This window comes from Oncorhynchus tshawytscha, unplaced genomic scaffold, assembly GCF_018296145.1.
Source record: "Oncorhynchus tshawytscha isolate Ot180627B unplaced genomic scaffold, Otsh_v2.0 Un_contig_7554_pilon_pilon, whole genome shotgun sequence".
In the NCBI taxonomy this organism is placed as follows: domain Eukaryota; kingdom Metazoa; phylum Chordata; class Actinopteri; order Salmoniformes; family Salmonidae; genus Oncorhynchus; species Oncorhynchus tshawytscha.
Window position 1 is genome coordinate 12,188 of NW_024609352.1, and position 22,813 is coordinate 35,000.

The window sequence follows — 22,813 nt, forward strand, 5'->3', positions numbered from 1 at the left end:
TTACCATGGCTGTACCATGGCTTTACATGGCTAAAGACTGTTCTTAGGTACGACGCATTGTGGAGCGCTAAAACACAGCCCAAAGCTGTGGCATATTGGCCATATATTCTAAAACCCCTGAGGTGCCTTATTGCTATTATAAACTGGTTACCAACTAAATTAGAGCAGTAAAAATGCATGTTTTGTCGTACCATGGTATACGGTCTGATAGACCACGGCTTTCAGCCAATCAGCAACCAGGGCTTGAACCACCCAGTTTATAATTACACAATAAGGCCAGGGGAGGTGTGGTATATGGCCAATATACCACGGCTAATGCCTGTTCTTATGCACAATGTGGAGTGCCTGGATACAGCCCGTAGCCGTGGTATGTTGGCCATATGTCACAAGCCCCCGAGGTGCCTTATTGATATTATAAAGTGGTTACCAATGTAATTAGAGCAGTAAAATTACATACTTTGTCATACCCCTGGTATACAGTCTGATTTACCACAGCCAATTAGCATTCAGGGCGCGAATTACCCAGTTTATAATTAGCTATAACCAAGGCCATTACAGTGACCAGTGTATTCATTTTAGGAAAAAGTGTGGTCCAAACTATACTTACTTTTAACTCGGCAACATTGTTACATTGTGTCAACAATTTGTTACTGTTACATTTCACGTCCGATCTGCTGTCAGACTAGGCCTATACGCATTCCACTAGCCAGTCGCTCCTTTCTTAATACTGACGGACACACAATCTAAACCAATCAAAGACTGCAATCACAACGCTCCCGGCCAATCAGAGGCGTTTTAATGGGAGAAGGCGGGAGAAAGTTGCAAGGGGGTTCTTGATAAGGAACGCAGCGGACCCGTTGATGCTGTTGTTCTAGCTAAGGACACAATTTGATATTTATTTATCTTTCAGCCGGTGATCTATTCGGTGTAACGATGGGCTCTTTCGCGCTGCCGATGATCTGTTTCACCACGTTATGGGCGCTCGTTGGTATTGTAGCACCCTTTTTCGTGCCCAAAGGACCAAACCGAGGGTAGGTGTCCTACCTACCGTTATCCATACAAACGCATAACAGAAGCGAACAATGGTGTATAATGGTAATCTGATTAATGGTAATCTGGTAAATATTTATATTTGCTTTTTTTTAAGGCAAACATTTTGCATTGTAAGCATATGTTCCTATATCTCGGATTGTAATGAATGAACGGGATGGAAACAGTGGGCCCCGGACAGAAGCCTTATACGCATCGATCCTCTCTCTCTCTCATCCCTGCTGTTGGCCCGCTCGCAATGCAGTTGTCACAGTAGTAGCTACTGTATATCAAAGATGTCGTTCATATTAAGCAGGTTATAGTGTGTGCTTGCGATAATAGCTGATATGGTAATGTGTATTAACTCTTTCTGTTCACAGGGTTGTCATCACTAGTTTGATCTTGACAGCTGTTTGTTGTTGGTTATTGTGAGTATGGATGTCCTGTCAGGTTCTCTACTCTGCGTTATCTCTAAGTCTACTTACTGTATAAGTTCATGTCAGGTTCTCTAGTTGCTGTATAAGTTAATGCCAGGTTCTCTACTGTGTGTGTGTGTGTGTGTGTGTGTGTGTGTGTGTGTGTGTGTGTGTGTGTGTGTGTGTGTGTGTGTGTGTGTGTGTGTGTGTGTGTGTGTGTGTGTGTGTGTGCAGCTGGCTGATAGCCATCCTAGCCCAGGCCAACCCTCTGTTTGGACCTCAGCTGAAGAACGAGACTATCTGGTACCTCCGCTACTTCTGGGAGTAACACCAGGTCAGTCGTACTGTCTAATTATAACGCCTGACATAGCACTGTATAATAGCTTTCAAGAATAAGCGTTAATGTGTCAGGGCCGCGAACCCTGACCCTCACAGCCTAGGATACCAGAGATGGCATGGGTTGGAATCTGACCTACTGTCATTCAGACTCGCAGTCTCTCCTACCTTTCCTGTCTTCTCTTCACTGGCCTAGCTCAATAAAACACATAAAACCCCACAAAAATAATTGTAAAAAGAATCATCATGAATAAACTAGGTATATAGAGTTTATAATGGCTCCTCTCTCTCTTTCTCTCTTCAGGGTTGGGTTCTCTTTGATGCTCCGTTGACCACATATCTTCATTTCCTTCATCCATCCTGGACTGGATTCTTTTACAACTTGACTCCTGAAACCCGTCTATACCCTCCTCTTTACATCCCCGGCTACATTCCTCTATCCCTCCATCCCAATGTCTTTCTTACGTCACTGCAACGTTGTCAGAATGTTTTGCATCGCCATCTGAACCTGCAGCAGTCAAGTCAGATAGGAGAGAATCTGCACTGTCCAATTTACAGTAGCTATTACAGTGAAAGAATACCATGCTATTGTTTGAGGAGTTATAAACTTGAAAAGTTATGTAAAAAACAATTAGGCACATTTGGCCAGTCTTGATACAAAATGTTGAACAGAATGCAATGGTTCATTGGATCAGTCTAAAACTTTGCACATACACTGCTGCCATCTAGTGGCCAATATCTAAATTGTGCCTGGGCTGGAATGATACGTTTTGGCCTTTCTCTTGCATTTCAAAGATGATAGTAAAAAAAAATACTAAAAAAACACATTGTTTTTTTTCTTTGTATTATTTTTTTACCAGATCTAATGTGTTATATTCTCCTACATTCATTTCACATTTCCACAAACTTCAAAGTGTTTCCTTTCAAATGGTATCAAGAATATGCATATCCTTGCGTCAGGTCCTGAGTTACAAGCAGTTTGATTTGGGTATGTTATTTTAGGTGACATTTTTTGGGGGAAAAGGGTCCGATCCTTAAGAGGTTTTAAACAATCATGTTCTAATGTTGGGATCAAATCTGTGACAACATAGATAAGCGATGTATAATACTCCTTAGACAGAAAAGTATATGACACTATATATGTAAGGATTATATGAAACATATATCTAGGTCATCATGCTGCTGATGTTCCAACGTGTTGTAGAATGCATGCAGAATTCGATTTATTGGATAGCAGGTATGAAAGTAATATGACATATCAAATGATATAATATAATTGTATATGTTACATATAATCCTTACATGTGGGAAATGTTCTATTTTTGAGCAAAACAATGTATTTGTTTTGATAATGCACTGGACGGCATAGCTCACACTGATAAACCCGATATTACCAGGTCGCATATAGATGTCATTTGCGTCTCTAGCTACAGTTAAAACGTGCAATCTTGGAGGTTTAGTTGACCTGTTATTGTTTACAATTCCTCTACATGTTGTTGTTGTTATTATTATTATCATCATAAGAAAGTCTTAATAGAAGTTTAGTATTTATTTTTACTGACGTCCTGGCTCTTACATAAGTTGACTGTTATGTTATGTGGAGTCAGTGTCTGTATTATGTTACCTTGATGATTATTGTTGAGTCATTCTGTGTGTAAATACTAGTACATTTCCAGGAGTGGTTGGCTGGCCGACAGCCATGAGAAACTACACTCGAGAGCCCCACTCCATTTTAAGCGTCTTTAAAATCTCAACCACTAGGACAACTCCTTACTCTAGCCTCTCTCCTTTCCCATCGTCGCTCTCCAGGATCGTTATGGTCCTCCTAGGGTTGCAAAACTCCAGTAACTTTCCCAAAATTCCCTGGTCAGAAATCCTGGTTGGAGGATACCCAGATTTCCTACACATTCCCTTCTAATTCCAAGAATATCCCTACCGGGATTTCTGGAAACCTGGGAATTTGGGGAAATTTCCTAGAATTTTTCAACCCTAGGTCCTCCTAGTTACCATGGTGATCATGATCACAATATCAGCCAGTGTTTGTCGTCGACCACAATACAACTAGTCTTGCTGCAGGGACAGGGTTGGAGGACTCAATTCCAATTCAACAATTAACTCCCATCAATTCAGGAATTTCCCTATAAAATGAACTGAAAAATCATAATTATGAATTGAAACATTTCCATTCCTAAATAACCTTGAGTTGAACTTGAATTGACTCCAAACGCTGCAAGTGCTTGCTATCAGCCTCTGCCCCTTCTTGTGTAAACGATGTGTGATGCTTTCTGTAGGAAGGCACCCCAGCTCCAGCCAGCCACAACCTTCCCTGCCCTCCCTCCACCCCCACCCAGAGAGAAGCCATCTTAGCCTCAGTGCCAGTCTTGTTAGTGCCACCATGCCAACTCCTTGTCATTCACTGTCATACTAAACATGTTTGGCTTGACAATCACACCAATGTAGTTGGCAAGATGGCACAAACACATCTGGGACCAGGCTAGGGCCTCCTATCTCTGAGACAGCTTGTTCCTCAGCTCAGCCAAAAAGTCAAGAAAGATACATCAATATACAGCTACTTTTGAGAAAGACCAAATGATGTTGTGTTTTCCTTTAAGCCTTGTTGATCGTTGTGGTGGCGGTTTACAGAGGGATCAAAAGTGATAGATCAAGTCCACGTCCCAAATGGCAACCTATTGCCTATAATATATAGCGCACTCCTTTTAATCAGGGCCCATTGGGCTCTGATCAAAAGTAGTGCACTATGTAGGGAATAGGGGGTAATTTAGGACGCTCCCTGAAGTAGACATGATTCAGCCCAGGGCTGACATGAATAGATCCGTTTACATGAGAGAAAGCTGTTCCATGTATTCCAGCTCTGTAGATATGTGGATATGTGGAAGCCTCTGTCCATTATTATGAACACTAGACCTAGGTTGCAACGGGCACAACAGCTCGTTCATTGTGGTCACCATGGAAACATTGAGCGTATAGATGTGTGTGTTTTTGACACTGGAAAAAGACTTGTCTGACTCAGGCCTTGTGTAAGTGTGATCTAATGTGTAGGTGTATACAGTGACATTGTCCATGTGAATCCCTTAGTAAAAACCCTATTTCAATGTCTGGTACACTGTGTCATGTCTCCTTCTGAATCCTTCTCAGCCTGCACCTGACACTTGTCTCTATCGTACAGACACACACACACACACCTGATATTATGAGCAATGTTCTTTACCATTCATTTAAACAGTTAGAATGAAGGTTTGTACAGTTAAAGTTGACATTTACAGTTAGAATGGAGTTTAAAGGGACGTTTAGACAGTTAAAATTGACGTTTGTACAGTTAAAGTTGACATTTACACAGTTAGAATGGAGATTAAAGGGACATTTACACAGTTAGAATGGAGTTTAAAGGGACATTTAGACAGTTAAAATGGACGTTTGTACAGTTAAAGTTGACATTTACACAGTTAGAATGGCGTTTAAAGGGACGTTTAGACAGTTAAAATGGACGTTAAGGCTATAGCTAAAGGAAACCTCTGGCCTTACAGCTACAAAAGAGGGGGAAAAAAACAATTGAGCCATTTGTGCAACCAGCGGATTAGGGATTACAGGGTTACATAAAATTACAGACATCATTCATCATCTAGGATCAGACAGTTGTGATTACCCAACATTATGGGCCTGCTGCTGTGTGAAGGTGACGGAAAATCGTTGCATCCCAAATGGCACCCTACAGACAATGATGACTGAAGAAGATACAGGACTATATGAGATGAACTGTAGACAGTGGAGGAAACACGCACGCACACACTTTCAATAGTCTAAACCTCTCTGTCTCATTTTTAACAACGACCCACCTGGGCTATGACTATTGTTTTCAACAGAATGAAATGGCCTTGGTGTCTCATAGTTACCATGTTCCACAGTTCTGGCCATAGAGATAGAATGAGAACACAGACCTATACACTCTAGAATATCTATGGTTCTGACAGGCTTGTTCAGTGATTGGATTAAAATCAAATCAAATGTATTTATATCGCTCTTCTTACATCAGCTGGTGCTACAAAGTGCTGTACAGAAACCCAGCCTAAAACCCCAAACAGCAAGCAATGCAGGTGTAGAAGCACGGTGGCTAGGAAAAACTCCCTAGAAAGGCCAAAACCTAGGAAGAAACCTAGAGAGGAACCAGGCTATGAGGGGCGGCCAGTCCTCTTCTGGCTGTGCCGGGTGGAGATTATAACAGAGCATGGCCAAGATGTTCAAATGTTCATAAATGACCAGCATGGTCAAATAATAATAATCACAGTAGTTGTCGAGGGTGCAGCAAGTCAGCACCTCAAGAGTAAATGTCAGTTGGCTTTTCATAGCTGATCATTGAGAGTATCTCTACCGCTCCTGCTGTCTCTAGAGAGTTGAAAACAGCAGGTCTGGTACAGGTAGCACGTCCGGTGAACAGGTCAGGGTTCCATAGCCGCAGGCAGAACAGTTGAAACTGGAGCAGCAGCACGGCCAGGTGGACTGGGGACAGCAAGGAGTCATCATGCCAGGTAGTCCTGAGGCATAGTCCTAGGGCTAAGGTCCTCCGAGAGAGAAAGAAAGAGAGAATTAGAGAGAGCATACTTAAATTCACACAGGACACCAGATAAAACAGGAGAAATATTCCAGATATACCAGACTGACCCTAGCCCCCCGACACATAAACTACTGCAGCATAAATACTGGAGGCTGAGACAGGAGGGGTCAGGAGACACTGTGGCCCCATCCAATGATACCCTCGGACAGGGCCAAACAGGCAGGATATAACCCCACCCACTTTGCCAAAATGTCTGTGATCATTCTCTGTCAGCTGCGTTGTTCTCTCCATTGCATATGGAATGTGTCATATGCTGTGGCCTATATCTACTGACGACTGGGAGAGGACATACTGTACGTATAGCACACACAGGCACGCATGAACGTGCACACACTCTCTCTCTCTCGCTGTGTTTCTCACACAAGTACACACCCTCTCTCACAAACAAACGCACACTCGCTGTGTCTGTCTCTCTCTGTCACTCACACCACACTAAACTGTTCTATAATTAATGAAAGATAACGTACTCTCCCTCTCTCTCACACACACACACACTAAACTGTTGTATTATTCATGGTAATGTAACTTGACGTTCTGCACACACACAGGCAAGTGGCTACCTACCTTTTGTGTGACATTCAGATTTAAAATAAAAAAGGAACATATGATTACTGTCTGTAGGCCTGGGCTGGCTGCTTATTATTATTATTATACTGGTCTGCATGTAGCAGAGTAGGCTAGCTAGGCTAGACACTTTTTACATTACATTTTAATAGGAATCTGACCTATATTCTCGGATTTAATGTAATTATCTGCCTATAGAGCGGCGCAGCAGGAAGCAGGCTAGAGCCCACGGTACAGTAAGTAGTCGTGCGGTTCACCGGGTTCAGGCCCTCATTCTTCACCGTGTCCTAAAGATGGTTCACATGAACCCGCCCCAGCTCTGACGTTACGCCAGCCATATCCGTTTTCACTAGGCGAGTTCGTTTTGCATGGTCCGTTGCCCCGGTTGAATGAAGACGTCACCTAAGGACCAAGAGAGTGGTCTAAAATAAGCAAAATCCTGCAAACCGGGGCACCGGGACTTGCAAAACGAACTCGACCACTAGAATTGAGCGCTGCCATGAACTCGTATGCCCTCGTGCACCGAGAGCCTGTGTTTACCCGTTGACACAGTTTCCATTTTGCATCAGAAGTTTTCCTCCGTTGCTCTGCGAGCCGAGCGCGCGTGTGTTGGTCCTTTCGCTTTTAAGGGGAGGCCGTGTCAAATTTAACCGAGTGTATATTCCATCCTACCATTAACATGTAAGCACAATAACAAAACATATAACATCATCGGAACAATGTTCACGCCTCCCCTCCCCTCCAAAAAGCGGATGAGAAACTAAAGTATTATCATTCCACCGAAAAATTGAAAGTAGACTAGGCTACCAGTTCGCTCTTTTTTAATTGTGAGTCATACGGGCGACACCATGTGATGCGTAAGGGGGTTAGACCGCTCCGTGGAGATGTGTAAGTTATTTACGAGCTTCTATAAAATAGAATTAGGTTTATCTATGCAGTATGGAGGCAATAATTCAAAATGTATTAATTGTGTCTGGTCTCATTTCGAAATCTGCTCTGTTTTGGATCAGACATTATCCTGTACAGCCTTGATGTCCCCGTTTGATCAACTATGGACTAGCTCGACACCAGCTGTTTAAAACTAACTTCCTTTATGTCAGGATAAATGATGTGTTTTGGGTATTATGACTTTCGCTGTGTTATCACACTTGTATGTGCGTAATAATCTTTGGAGTGGTTAAGGCAGACATTTTACACTGGTGTGGGTTAGTAACCTTGTCTGAAGAGGATTCTTTCAAGGGGACACGGACGAAACCTAATAAGGTATAGCTATGTAGCTAGTCACTTAAGCTTTGTAATTTACTGAAGTTGGTAGTTATCCCCTCTTGGATTTACCTCGTATATCGGCTAAGTATTTGCGCTATTATTTTGTTAAATGATTTTTAGTAGAACCGACACAAAGTATATTTAGGGAGGAGGGTTCAACTGCATATTGAGAGCGGTGCATGCTTTTCGATCTCCTGAAAACCCTTTCAACTTTGGCCGTAGGCTATTGTCACAGGCTGTTACTGTACACATTCGAGTCGGTTAGGCTACTGTCACTGTCGGTCACATTCGCGTCGGTTAGGCTACTGTAGCCTACACAGTCAGGTGTAAGAAATGACAAAAGGGGAAACGAGGTAACTTCTTTTATATCGAAATATTTTACTCGCAACCTATTCGTTTTTTTTTAGGTCATGACTATAAAGAATGTAGACTGTAATGTAGGCTCCATTGTGGCGTGCGAAGCCACTCCACACGCTTTCTAAATCTGGCGTTTCGTACGGTATTAAAAATTAATAATGGACATCCGGCGTTGCATGGTGCCAGCTGCGCCCCAAATTTATTTTTTGGGGGTGGTGTGCGGTGCGCGAGAATTTTGGGATTATCATTGTCTGTCAAATCGAGTTGTATCATATTGGCCCGGTATTTTAGAGATGTTATTACAATTTTAAACAAATTAAAACATTCTTGGCGATGTGAGATGCCTTGCTTGAGCGCAGCCATCGGGTTTTGAGGGTCGTGTGTTCTCCCTCGCTCGGTCTCATGCCATGCGGGACCCTGCTGTCTGCCATAGCACCCTCCTCTCTCTCTAGACGGTTCTTTATCTTTGTTGTTGTGCAGTGATCATCCAGTGGTGCAGTCAGACCAGACCACTGTGAGACCAAGACGCTGCCCCAAGTTCACATGTTGTGGGTTATTATGATTGGGTTTATCGTTAGGGTGAGGTGATGAGGAAACAGCTTAATTAAGGGATCATCGGATGGGTACGCAAACAAGCGCGGATGAGAACAAAATAGGTTCGTTTGTTTATCTTTCATTCAGGAGTAAATAAACAAGGGAAGAGAAAGAGAGGGGACGAAAGCTGGGCACCAGTTAGTCCTGAAATAAACCACCGTTTCATCAAAAGTCTTCCAGTAATATTCGTTAAGATGGGAAAAGAACATTATAAATTAAAGTATTTCCCCAGACGAATAGACAGTGCGTGCGTCGGACCCAATTTGGCAAATTGGCTTTCCAGACAGTCTCACTGATCGGGCTGGCCTCCGGTCTTCTCTCGTGGCTGTGTAGGCTACTCGGTGCACGCGAGTCGATCGGTTCCACGCTGACATCACGAGCTGTCTGGACTGCTCGTCTCTCTCTCTCTGTCCCGACTAGCAGGTGCACTTTTTTGACACTTTTATTAAATATGTAAATGTCTAACCTACTTATTATTCACACTTTTTGTTTAGTCTTTATAACGTGTTATGCAACCTAAGAGTGGCATGTAAACAGTATTGTGTTATTAGTAGGACTACTAATGGTAGGCTTTATAGAGCTTTTGTCTGAAGTGCATAGGCTATGTGTATGGTCAAATGATTGTAGGCCTGTAGCGTATAGGCCATGTGGCTTGTTCCAATATGTCACACTGTCTTTTGACCTATATTATTCTCCAGGCCTCCGAGACATTAAATATGTGTAAAATCACACCAAGGTCGTATATGTTGTTGCTCTAGTGATATGGTGTAGCCTATATTCTGTTCAGGGTCGGCCAAGGTCGGGTGTAGACTAGTCCACCATTCACCAACCACACAGATTGGGTATTTCCTGAACGGAGACCGGCATCCGGTCTGGAGCCACGCACACAATATGATATGTTGTTTACGTTGGATAATTGTCTCATATACAGGTATATAGAGTATATATTAGGCCTAATACATAACCTATTGATAACTTCAAGGGGATGTCTGGGAACCTTGATAATAACTTATCAACTAATAATCAAGTCCTTAATTAGGGGAATTATGTAAGCTAGTTCAGGGCTACAACAACATTGTGAAACGTCTGGGGTTCCAAAAGATTGGTTTGAAAACCACTGCCCTAAGCTGTGGTGTTATTTTGTAGCATATAGCCTACTGGTCTTGTCCTATTGGGTTTGTGTCCCACATGGAATCCTATTCCCTATGTAGTGCACATCTTTTGACTAGGGCCAATAGGGCCCATGACCTTCTAATAGCTTCAAGGAGATGGGAACCTTGATAATAACCTTTCCTGATCTCTATACAGTGTGATTTATTTGTAGTAGCCTACTGGGGTATCTTATTCAATATGATCTCAAAGCCTAAACTGATCCTAAATCAGCACTCCAACTCTGAGATGCTTTATGAATACAGGCCCTGGTGTTGTCCTCATTTGTGACCTACTACCTGTATTCGGTCTTATGTAGCAAAATTTGAAATGTGTTTTTAAATTATAATTTTTTACATTGGATACAAGTAGAATCTCAGTTAGAAAATGGTGTATCATACACTGCAGTTGAGGAACAATGGAAGTTGATAAACTTCTAGACCCATTTTTGAGAAAATGGCTCTTGAATGTTTTGGTACACCTACTGGACAGGTTTTCTTTGTCTACACCCATTCAGCATTGTTCAAATCCTCTTAATTAAAACGTATTTTGGCTGAAATCCCGATCATGATATCGATTTGACAACAACCAGTGACAGTACAGGGCGCCAAATTCAAACAACAGAAATCTCATAATTAAAATTCCTCAAACATACAAGTATTATAACACCATTTTAGAGAGAAACTTGTTGTTAATCCCACCACAGTGTCCGATTTCAAAAAGGCTTTACGACGAAAGCATACCATGCGATTATTTTAGATCAGCACCTAGTCACAGAAAAACACAGCCATTTTTCCAGCCAAAGAGAGGAGTCACAAAAAGCAGAAATAGAGATCAAATTAATCACTAACCTTTGATCTTCATCAGATGACACTCATAGGACTTCATGTTACACAATACATGTATGGTTTGTTCTCTAAAGTTCATATTTATATCCAGAAATCTCTGTTTACATTGGCACGTTATGTTCAGTAATGTTTTGCTTCCAAAACATCCGGTGATTTTGCAGACAGCCACATCAATTTACAGAAATACTCATCATAAATTTGATAAAAATACAAGTGTTATACATGGAATTAAAGATATACTTCTCCTTAATGCAACCGTTGTGTCAGATTTAAAAAAAAATATATATATATTTACAGTAAAAGCACACCATGCAATAATCTGAGTACAGCGCTCCGGCACCAAAACAAGCCATACAGATACCCTCCATGTTGTGGAGTCAACAGAAGTCAGAAATAGCATTATAAATATTCACTTACCTTTGATCTTCATTGGAATGCACTCCCAAGAATTCCAGTTCCACAATAAATGTTTTTGTTCGATAAAGTCCATCATTTATGTCCAAATACCTAATTTTTGTTCACGCATTTAGTTCACAAATCCAAATTCACGAGGCGCAGGCACTTAGTCCAGACAAAAAGTCAAAACAGTTATATTACAGTTTGTAGAAACATGTTAAACGATGTATAGAATCAATCTTTAGGATGTTTTTAACATAAATCTTCAATAATGTTTCAACCGGACAATTCCTTTGTCTTTAGAAATGAAAAGGAACGCAGCTCGCTCTCACGGCTGCGCGCATGATTTAGCTCATGGCATTCTGCCAGACCTCTTAGTCAAACAGCTCTTATTCGCTCCCCCTGCACAGTAGAAGCCTGAAACAATGTTCTAAAGACTGTTGACATCTAGTGGAAGCCTTAGGAAGTGCAATCGGACCAAATTTACACTGTATCTTGGATAAACTACAAACCTCAGATTTCCCACTTCCTGGTTGGATTTTTTTCTCAGGTTTTTGCCTGCCATATAAGTTATGTTATACTCACAGACATCATTCAAACAGTTTTAGAAACTTCAGAGTGTTTTCTATCCAAATCTACTAATAATATGCATATCTTAGCTTCTGGGCCTGAGTAGCAGGCAGTTTCCTCTGGGCACCTTATTCATCCAAGCTACTCAATACTGCCCCCCATCCATAATAAGTTAAGATTTAGCCCCACCCATCTCTTTAACGATTCACATGTGCGGCCATGTGCTAAACAGAGTGAGTAGTGTAGTAAACAACCACAGATTTCAAGACTAAAAGTGGTAAAAGTAGTAGCCTACAATAAGGAAAAACTCCAGGTAATAATACACTTTATCTAGTCCTATATGCTAATCAGACTTTAGTGCAGATCATGTTGTTCTTCGCATCACCTTCTCACCTTCTGGTAAACACACTCTGTATCAAATCAAATCTCTAAGTAGCACAGGATACAGAAGGTGTAAACGGTACAGTGAAATGGTTACTTGCATAGTAGCAATATCAAAAACAAAAAAAAGATAAAATATGTTTTATAATTATTACCCAGACACACTTGTCTAAATTGATGAGTCATGTGAAAGAAATGCTATAACCACCCCCCAGCCACATCTAGCTACGTGGATGAGTCACTATTGTCTAGACATGTACACATGTCCATGAAATACAATAGATAATCACCCCCAAATACACCTGGCTAACTTTTGTTTAGACGTGAAGCTAGCTACCTAAACAATGAACCAGTATAATCCCAACTCATACTACTACCACCAATACAAACTGATTGTCATAGTATGAGTAGTATGAATCTGCATGTAGTTAAAGCTAACCAACTAGGTTCAATGTTAGCTAGCTAGCTAACATTAAAGCTAACCAACTAGGTTCAATGTTAGCTAGCTAGCTAACATTAGGCTATAACTAGCAATGAAAATGGATTTCTGATTCTGGTAATATTACTACACAGATCATACACGTAACATTAGCTAGCGAGCCAGCAACCTGACGTTTGCTAGGTAGCTAATATTACGCTTTAACTTGCAATGGAAATGACTTTCTGACTAAATTAGAAATGTATAATATCTGAAAATGAAGCTAGACTCTTAACCATGTACATGGATGAATGCTTCAGGGCAGACTGGAACCTTTTAACACTGTTTTGTTTGTAGCTACATCTTGTTTGGCCAGCATTGTGTCAAGTCACTCGGTTCACACTGACCGTGGCGTGTGCAGAAAGTCTCGCCGCAACTTTTTCAAACTGATCTGTCGATACCGCCTGCTAAATTCAGTGCATCAATTTGGTTGAGAAAAGTAGCAAAACTTTTGTAGTTCTCGATAGGTAACGTTTTGTCTTAGGCTCATCATTTAACAATTTTACTTGTATTTTCCAATGGAATACACGTTTGTTATTAAGGCACATGAAAGTTCACATGTTCCAGAAGGCATTTCTGCCAAAAAACACATTTTGATCAATATGTTTAAAAATAATAATTTTTTAAAAGACCTTCAAATGCCTCTCCTGTGAAATAGTGTCATGTGACATGCGGCTAGTTTTCCTGAAACGGGTCACATTTGACTGGGTCATTATAGAGTCCTTCTGGTCCTTTCATGTACTGCTATTGTTTTACAGATATAGGTTTAAGTAGCCTCCCTAGAGACTGATCTATTGTCAGTTATTAGTTCCCTCCTCTTCATGTTGAAGGTTAGGGTCTTGGGGAAGGTAAACTGATCCTATATCTGTCCCTAAGGGGCTATGTCTACCCGGAACATTGTTTCAGGAATTCGATAAATTGTCCCATTGACACTGATCTAAGGTCAGTTTTAAGTTTCCCCTCTGTCATCGACCCTCGTTAGAGCTCTGGGGTGAAGTTTTCCCCTGGGTATCGATCTAAGATCAGCTAGAGGGGGGTGCAAAACTGACCCAAGATCGGCATTTAGGGGAAATTTAAACTGATCCTAGGTGTGTCCCTGAGGGGAAACGTCTACATGGTTTGGGTATCTAGTTAGATGCTGAACTGATCCTAGAGCTGTCCCTATGGGAGCCTCCGTGTGCATCCCAAATGGCACCCTATTCCCTATGGGCCCTGGTTCGAATGTATAGGTATTAGGGTGCTATTTAGGACATAGTCCCAGTGTCCAGGCTGGAATGTCTCAGTAAGGCTGTGCTTATGACCTGGTTGGCTGGCACCAGTGGCCTTTGGACTCGGTCTAAGTTATATCAACACTCAACAAATGATTGATAGATTGTTGTTTTTATATTCAGACTACTATGGTAGGCTGTAGGCAGGTATGCATTGCAGCGTAGGCATTCAATTGGACATTGGAGTAATTTAGTGTGAGCTCATATCCAGAACAGTTTACAGTTCGGATTAGGATTAGTATTAGGCAGGAACCACACTGCACTTTTTTTTATATATATATATATATATATATATATATATATATCTCTATCTCTATCTATATATCTAGGGCAGTGGTTCTCAAACCTCTCCCCGGGGAACCTCAGACGTTTCACTCTTCTGTTGTAGCCTTGAACTAGCTCACCTGGTTCACCTAGTCGAGGGTATGATGATTAGTTGATCAGTTGAATCAGGTATGCTAGCTCTGAAATAGATGAAATACTTGGAAGGTGCTTGGGGGTCCCTGAGGAGATCTTTTGAGATCCACTATTCTATGGTACTGTATAACATTAGTAGGCTACAGTAAAGGCAGGTAGTTACCCCATGAACCCTAGTAGGCAGCTAGACAAAATACATGCATTGTTTTAATATCCAGGCTACTATAGCAACGGCACCCTATTCCCTATATATTGCATTACTTTTGACCAGGGTCCATATATGGAGAGATTTCAGTGCCAACAGAAGTTTCATTTGAATTCCATCATTCAGAATTTCTATCAGTTAATTGCATTTGAATAGAATATTTTTGAATTCACGAATTGAACACATCCCTATGGGCTTTAGCTAAGTGGGATAACACAGTCTTGTGACATGCAGTAGATCCGGTTCGCACCCAGTCAGTCACAAGAATAGGAAGTGGAAAAGCTATCCTAAGAAGAACCATGACAAGGCTATTCAATTATATTTTTATGGGGCCCACACGCCCTGCTTAACGTATCCTGCGTGGCCTGTGATCACCACAGAAGGGAACAGAAGACTCATCCATGTTCCAGGGAGTCTTAGCTTTCGGGAATGGGGTCATAATAGCTTATAGCCCAAACCGTTCAAACTCTAGAGTGAAATTCATAGGAAGAACATGTGTTCAACATGCCCTATTGGCTTCAGAAAACAGCCAGAAACCCCTCTGTCCGTACCGCTACCTTCTGTTTACCACAGAGAGCGTTTGATTCTATCTGTTCTCCTCTACCTTTCCTGGCTGGCAAAGTATCCGGATGTTGTCTCTGAACTGAATTTGAAAACGGAATCTGAATGTGTCTAAGTTGAATGGGTAACACTGAATTTATAGTTCGTAGACTTGATACACAGACAACCAATGCAATATCTACCATATTGAAACTGAATATATACATATTGCATTTGAATATTCAAATGCATAGAAATATAATTTTTTAATTGAATGCAATATTCATTCATTCCCGTTTCAAATCATTAAATACGAGTTAAATGTATTAATTCAATGATTCAATTTGAGCATTACAAATTGAATAATATCGAATTCAACTACAATATCTAAATGCAAATTCAGATGTGTTGAATTCAAATACAGTTTCTTTTGGCACTGAAATCGCTCCATAGCAATAGGGCACTAAATAGGGAATAGGGTGTATTTGGGATGCTAAATGGAGACATCACATGAAACACAGCAGCATAGGTAGAGTGACACATCGTGTCAATAGTACAGGGGTCACGGGGAGGTGAAACGAGTTTGGTGACTCTGGATTGGCTAATGGCTACATAACGTATGTGATGTCAACACATCAGACTCTTCCACAGCTATAGCCTGTCTGAGTTTCCACACACGCACACACACACACACGCAGACACACTTTGTTTCCTCATTCCTATGTGCCTTAGGTCAGCTCAGAAGCGTAGCATGATGTTGTTCCTTAAGAACAGTTCTAAGGTCAGTGGTGACCTGTGTTGAGGTCAGGGTGGACTGATCCTTGATCTGTTCTTACCGCTGCTATTTCTCTTAACACCTCGGGTGTGTGTGTGTGTGTGTGTGTGTGTGTGTGTGTGTTAGAGGTCGACCGATTATGATTTTCCAACACCGATACCGATTATTGGAGGACCAAAAAATGCCGTAATCGGTCAATTTGTTTTTTAAAAATATATTTTAAAAAATAAAATAAAAAATATATATATATATATATATGACAATTACAGCAATACTGAATGAACACTATTATTTTAACTTAGTATAATACATCAAATCTATTTAGTCTCAAATAAATAATGAAACATGCTCAATTTGATTTAAATAATTAAAAAACAGTGTTGGAGAAGAATGTAAAAGTGCAATATGTGCCATGTTAAAAAAGCTAACGTTTAGGTTCCTTGCTCAGAACATATGAAAGCTGGTGGTTCAATATTCCCAGTTCTTCAATATTCCCAGTTAAGAAGTTTTAGGTTGTAGTTATTATAGGAATTATGACACAATGACTATTTCTCTCTATACCATTTGTATTTCATATACCTTTGACTATTGGATGTTCTAAAAGGCACTTTAGTATTGCCAGCCTAATCTCAGGACTTGATAGGTTTGAAGTCATAAACAGCGCTGTGAATCAAACATTGCTAAGAGCTGCTGGCAAACGCAGTAAAGTTTGAATGAACGCTTACGAAGCCTGCTGCTGCCTACCACCGCTCAGTCAGACTGCTCTATCAAATATCAAATCATAGACTTAATTATAATATAATAAACACTAATACGGTCAAATCTGGAAACTATCATTTTGAAAACAAAACGTTTATTCTTTCAGTGAAATACGGAACCGTTTCGAACGGGTGGCATCCCCAAGTCTAAATATTGCTGTTACATTGCACAACCTTCAATGTTATGTCATAATTATGTAAAATTCTGGCAGATTAGTTCGCAACGAGCCAGGTGGCCCAAACTGTTGCATATACCCTGACTCTGGGTGCAATAAACGCAAGAGAAGTGACACAATTCTCCTAGTTAATATTGCCTGCTAACATGAATTTATTTTAACTAAATATGCAGGATTAAAAAAATATACTTCTGTGTATTGATTTTGAGAAAGGCATTGATGTTTATGGTTAGGTATATTCGTGCAACGATTGTGCTTTTTTCGCGAATGCGCTTTTGTTAAACCATCCCCCGTTTGGCGAAGTAGGCTGTGATTCAATGATATATTAACAGGCACCGCATTGATTATATGCAACGGAAGACAAGCTAGTTAACCCCAGTAATATCATCAACCATCTGTAGGTAACTAGTGATTATGTTAAGATTGATTGTTTTTTTTATAAGATAAGTTTAATTCTAGCTAGCACCTTACCTTGGCTCCTTGCTGCACTCGCGTAACAGGTGGTCAGCCTGCCACACAGTTTCCTCGTGGAATGCAATGTAATCGGCCATAATCGGCGTCCAAAAATGCAAAATTACCGATTGTTATGAAAACTTGAAATCGGCCCTGATTAATTTGCCATGCCGATTAATCATTCTACCTCTAGTGTGTGTGTGTGTGTGTCAGGGTTTCCATTAGCATTTTTAATTGACCGGACATTTGAGAAATGCACCGGGCCCATCTGCATTGTAACCTGATCCGGGTGTCTACCCACGGTGCTCAGAATGACACAAATCACATTCAGATTATGGTTATTCATCCTAACAGAGCATGAAACTCTTCTACACCTGCATTGCTTGGGGTTTTAGGCTGGGTTTCTGTACAGCACTTTGAGATATCAGCTGATGTAAGTTATATAAATACATTTGATTTGATGAAACTTGAGGATGCAATGACGCTCATCCTTCTTACTGAATTCTGATGCACACTTTGAAGATGTTAGAATAAAAGAGAACTTCAAAAAGCAATGAGGCTGATGCAACAGATCAGAACGTTTCGCTTGTTGATAAAGGGCAATATGGAAGTCTTTATAAAATAAATAACTGCTTCTGCTTTTGTATGGTGGGATTTTGACTCGGCTACTTTGAAGCAAGGTAAGACATGCCTCATAATATGAAGTAAAACGTTCAGGTTTCAAACAATGAAGTATATGTTTTCAAAATGCATGCTGCCTCCAGCTCATTGTAAAGTGGTGGGTGACACGTTGATAGCCTCCCTACCGTTGATTATGCACTGGAATGGTGAACGGGAAACGTGCTTTAATTACCAGTTGACAAATACAAAATAGTATCTCTTTTTAATTGTGGCCATCAAAACTGTTTTTAACACACAATTGTATTTAGGATAGTTGTGCAATGATTGGGCTTATTAAAGCATGTTTCACTCCAGCAACAACAAGCTGTTTGAGGAGCAGCAGCAGCAGCAAGCTGTTTGAGGAGCAGCAGCAGCAGCAAGCTGTTTGAGGAGCAGCAGCAGCAGCAAGCTGTTTGAGGAGCAGCAGCAGCAGCAACAAGCTGTTTGAGGAGCAGCAGCAGCAACAAGCTGTTTGAGGAGCAGCAGCAGCAGCAAGCTGTTTGAGGAGCAGCAGCAGCAGCAAGCTGTTTGAGGAGCAGCAGCAGCAACAAGCTGTTTGAGGAGCAGCAGCAGCAGCAAGCTGTTTGAGGAGCAGCAGCAGCAGCAAGCTGTTTGAGGAGCAGCAGCAGCAGCAAGCTGTTTGAGGAGCAGCAGCAGCAGCAAGCTGTTTGAGGAGCAGCAGCAGCAGCAAGCTGTTTGAGGAGCAGCAGCAGCAAGCTGTTTGAGGAGCAGCAGCAGCAGCAGCAGCAAGCTGTTTGAGGAGCAGCAGCAGCAACAAGCTGTTTGAGGAGCAGCAGCAGCAGCAGCAAGCTGTTTGAGGAGCAGCAGCAGCAACAAGCTGTTGGAGGAGCAGCAGCTCTCCTGCTGTCGGACAGATTTTCTGCTCCAACTAGGTTCTGTACCTGTTTGCTGTTTCGTGTAATAAAAAGCAGCAATTTAATTCCACTAAATTATGCAAATGAACCTATAGACCGATAAGTATGACCTGTCAAATGTACTTCCATCAACTGGTATTTCCATTAATGAATTGGCAAAAAAAAAAAATATTTTGCAATAGGATTTTTTTTTTCCTCCCCAAAAATTGGTCAGTGGCAATTTAAATTTATCGGGTTTTCAGTTTTATATTGTCCAAAAGCCAGCTATTATGGGCTAACGGAAACCCTGGTGTGTATGTTCATACATTCTATACATTACATTCTATACATTCCATTATTTTGTTTTATACATTCCATGTTGTCTGTTCTTAGTGGAGCACTGTGGGACAGCCTTATGGGTGGATCCCTACGAATCTTATCTACATCAGGAATGCTGTATAAAACTTTATGGGTCACCTATAATCACATAGCCACACTCTAGGGGCGGATCTCAATAGTCATAAAATATCTCAAATGCCTCCCTCTCCTCTATACCAGGGCCATATATTAACATGTATATACCAGTCAGAAGTTTGGACACACCTACTCATTCTAGGGTTTTTCTTTATTTTTTTACAATTTTCTACATTGTAGAATAATAGTGACAATATCAAAACTATGAAATAACACACATGGGATCATGTAGTAACCAAAAAAGTGTTTAACAAATCAAAATATATTTTTATTTGAGATTCTTCAAGTAGCCACCCTTTGCTTTGATGACAGCTTTGCACACTCTTTGCATTCTCTCAACCAGCTTCATGAGGTAGTTACCTGGAATGTATTTCAATTAACAGGTGTGCCTTGTTAATTTGTAAAATGTATTTTCTTCTTAATGCGTTTGAGCCAGTCAGTTGTGTTATGACAAGGTAGGGGGGTATACAGAAGATGGCCCTATTTGGTAAAGTCCATAAGCAAAGAGAAATGATTGCTTGACCTTCGTGTCTTGAAGTAATGATGGACTGTAGTTTCTCTTTGCTTATTTGACCTGTTCTTGCCATGATATGGGCTTGGTATTTTACTAAATAGTGCTATCTTCTGTATATATAGTGTTGATGTATTCACTATTATTCTACAATGTGGAAAATTGTTTTAAAAAAATAAAATAAATAAATAAATAAAAACCTATAAATGAGTAGGTGTGTCCCAACTTTTGACTGGTACTGTATATATGGCTGTGCCCTTTTCTTTGCATCGTATCTATTTATATTTGGAGTGCTGTGTGAGCGTTGAAAGGAGTCACCTAAGGACATAAGCTCTATGGGTGGGTCACAATAGTCTTCACCCTGTCTCCTCTCCTTCTTCTGATCTGAAAACACAGAATTTGTCAAAGTGAAGTAAATCAATGTAATATGTGTCAAATCCAATCAGGTGTCTGCAAGATTCTAAAATGGATTAAATATAACAAATTCCTCTTCAATCTACACAAAATACCCCATAATGACTAAGCGAAAAACAGGTTTTTATAATTTTTCACAAATGTATAAAAAAAAAACAGAAAAACCTTATTTAAATAAGTATTCAGACCCTTTGCTATCATACTTGAAATTGAGCTCAGCTGCATCCTGTTTCCATTTATCATAATTGAGATGTTTCTACAACTTGATTGGAGTCCACCTGTGGTAAATTCAATTGCTTGGACATGATTTGTAAAGGCACACACCTGTCTATATAAGGTCCCATAGTTGACAGTGCATGTCAGAGGAAAAACCAAGCCATGAGGTCGAAGGAATTGTCCATAGAGCTCAGAGACAAGAATGTGTCTAGGAGCAGATCTGGGGAAGGGTACCAAAGCATTTCTGCAGCATTGAAGGTCCCCAAGAACACAGTGGCCTCCATTATTCTTAAATGGAAGAAGTTTGGAACCACCAAGACTCCTCCTAGAGCTGGTCGCCCGGCCAAACTGAGCAACCGGGGGAGAAGGGCCTTGGTCAGGGAGGTGACCAAGAACCCGATGGTCACTCTGACAGAGTTCCTCTATGGAGATGCAAGAACCTTCCAGAAGGTCAACCATCAATGCCACCATGGTGGCAACATCATGCTGTGGGGATGTTTTTCAGCGACCGGGACTGGGAGACATGTCAGGATTGAGGGAAAGATGAACGGAGCACAGTACAGAGAGATTCTTGATGAAAACCTGCTCCGGAGAACCCAGGACCTCAGACTGGGGCAAAGGTTCACCTTCCAACAAGACAACGAACCTAAGCACACAGCCAAGACAACTCCGGAGTGTCCTTGAAGGGCCCAGCCGGAGCAAGGACTTGAACCCGATCTAACATCTCTGGAGAGACCTGAAAATAGCTGTGCAGCAATGCTCCTCTTCTAACCTGACAGAGCTGGAGAGGATCTGCAGAGAAGAATGGGAGAAACTCCCCAAATACAGTTGTGCGAAGCTTGTAGTGTCATACCCAAGAAGACTCAAGGCTGTAATCGCTGCCAAAGGTGCAAAATGTGCAACATTTTCTAAAAACCTATTTTGCTTTGTTGTTATGGGGTATTGTGTGTAGATTGAAGAGAGAAAAAAAACAATTTAATCAATTTTAGAATTAGGCTATAACGTAACAAAATGTCGAAAAAGTCAAGGGGTCTGAATACTTTCCAAATGCACTGTATATCTGGGAAACTGGCCCCAAGAGCATTGCTTATGTCCTTAGATGACTTCTCTCACACATCTTGTTTAGACTATTGACCCCATGATGCCTTTCTCCCCCTGTCTCCTCTCCCCCTTTAGCGGTCCCAACAGTAAGCAGCGAGCACCGCGTCATGTGATGTGAAGTGTGTCTGTCGACCCTAAAGCCTTGACCTCTCACCCCTGACCCAGTGAGGTCACAGATGGTCCATATCTGGCCCGACCCAGGAGACTTCCTCCTCCATCCTGATCCTCAACATCAGTCAGTGAGCAGTGTGTTGTGTTCCTGCTGAACGCTCCAACGGCATCCTGACCACCTCCTAACACCACCCACCACCTTGGGCATGCCTCAGGTACACCACTGATCTCTGTACATTCTGTGCTGTACTAAGAGTCGTTTTTTTTAGCTGTTTTACTTGAGTGAAGGTGATGAAATTTCTTTCCAACTTGAATATTGATATTAATTGACTGTCTAAATATCTTGTCCGGTAATAATACATGTACAACAGAGATTGTGATTCTGATTACAGACAATATATTTAGACGGACGTTCTATTCTGTTTGTAATGATGCTCGTGAAAATGGTAGCTCAGCAGAGTAATGTGTGTCTGTGTGTGTCCTATAGCCGGGCATGAATGGGATGGAGCCTGCGTTTGGCGAGGCGTATGGGAGCCGTGGCTGTCTCCTCAGCCCCTACCCCCTGGCTGTCTCCCCTCTAGGGGGCAGGACCGAATATGACCAGGTAACTAACTCACTAACTGCTTGTAATTGCTTCTAAGGTCCAGGTGTCTGACACATGAACATGTGTTTATAATGTGTCAGTCTTGTCCTTGTATTCTGCTCTACTACCACACTGCCTGGACTGCATGTTATTACACTGTCTATTACACTGACAGAACATAGTAATAACAGTGTTAACAGACATACCTGTTGTTTATTATGGTGACGTCACCACAGAGCTGTAATGAACAAGACTCTATTTCTGTAACATATATCAATGTAAA

The 22,813-nt window shown here is 41.2% G+C and overlaps 2 protein-coding genes across 7 annotated transcripts in view; both read left to right on the plus strand.

Moving 5' to 3' along the window:
- The first annotated feature begins 801 nt into the window (after nt 1–801).
- atpv0e2 (ATPase H+ transporting V0 subunit e2) lies at nt 802–4,903 on the plus strand. The gene is made up of 4 exons (XM_042314971.1): nt 802–1,031; nt 1,410–1,457; nt 1,680–1,779; nt 2,086–4,903. Exons 1-3 carry the CDS (start codon nt 934–936, stop codon nt 1,771–1,773), a joined length of 240 nt encoding a protein of 79 aa, XP_042170905.1. The 5' UTR covers nt 802–933; the 3' UTR covers nt 1,774–1,779; nt 2,086–4,903.
- A 2,853-nt stretch (nt 4,904–7,756) lies between these two features.
- LOC112230089 (CREB3 regulatory factor) overlaps nt 7,757–22,813 on the plus strand; it is a 29,617-nt gene continuing 14,560 nt past the window's right edge. The window contains exons 1-3 of one of the 6 annotated variants that reach the window (XM_042314960.1): nt 7,757–7,863; nt 21,912–22,162; nt 22,435–22,551. In XM_042314960.1, the coding sequence (XP_042170894.1) occupies nt 22,154–22,162; nt 22,435–22,551 (126 nt within the window). In that variant the 5' untranslated portion in view covers nt 7,757–7,863; nt 21,912–22,153. Of the gene's footprint in view, nt 7,864–8,083; nt 8,239–8,475; nt 8,595–8,838; nt 9,255–9,321; nt 9,616–19,061; nt 19,160–21,911; nt 22,163–22,434; nt 22,552–22,813 lie in introns of those variants that run through there. The other 5 variants (XM_042314959.1, XM_042314962.1, XM_042314961.1 and 2 more) reach the window with 5 other exon arrangements.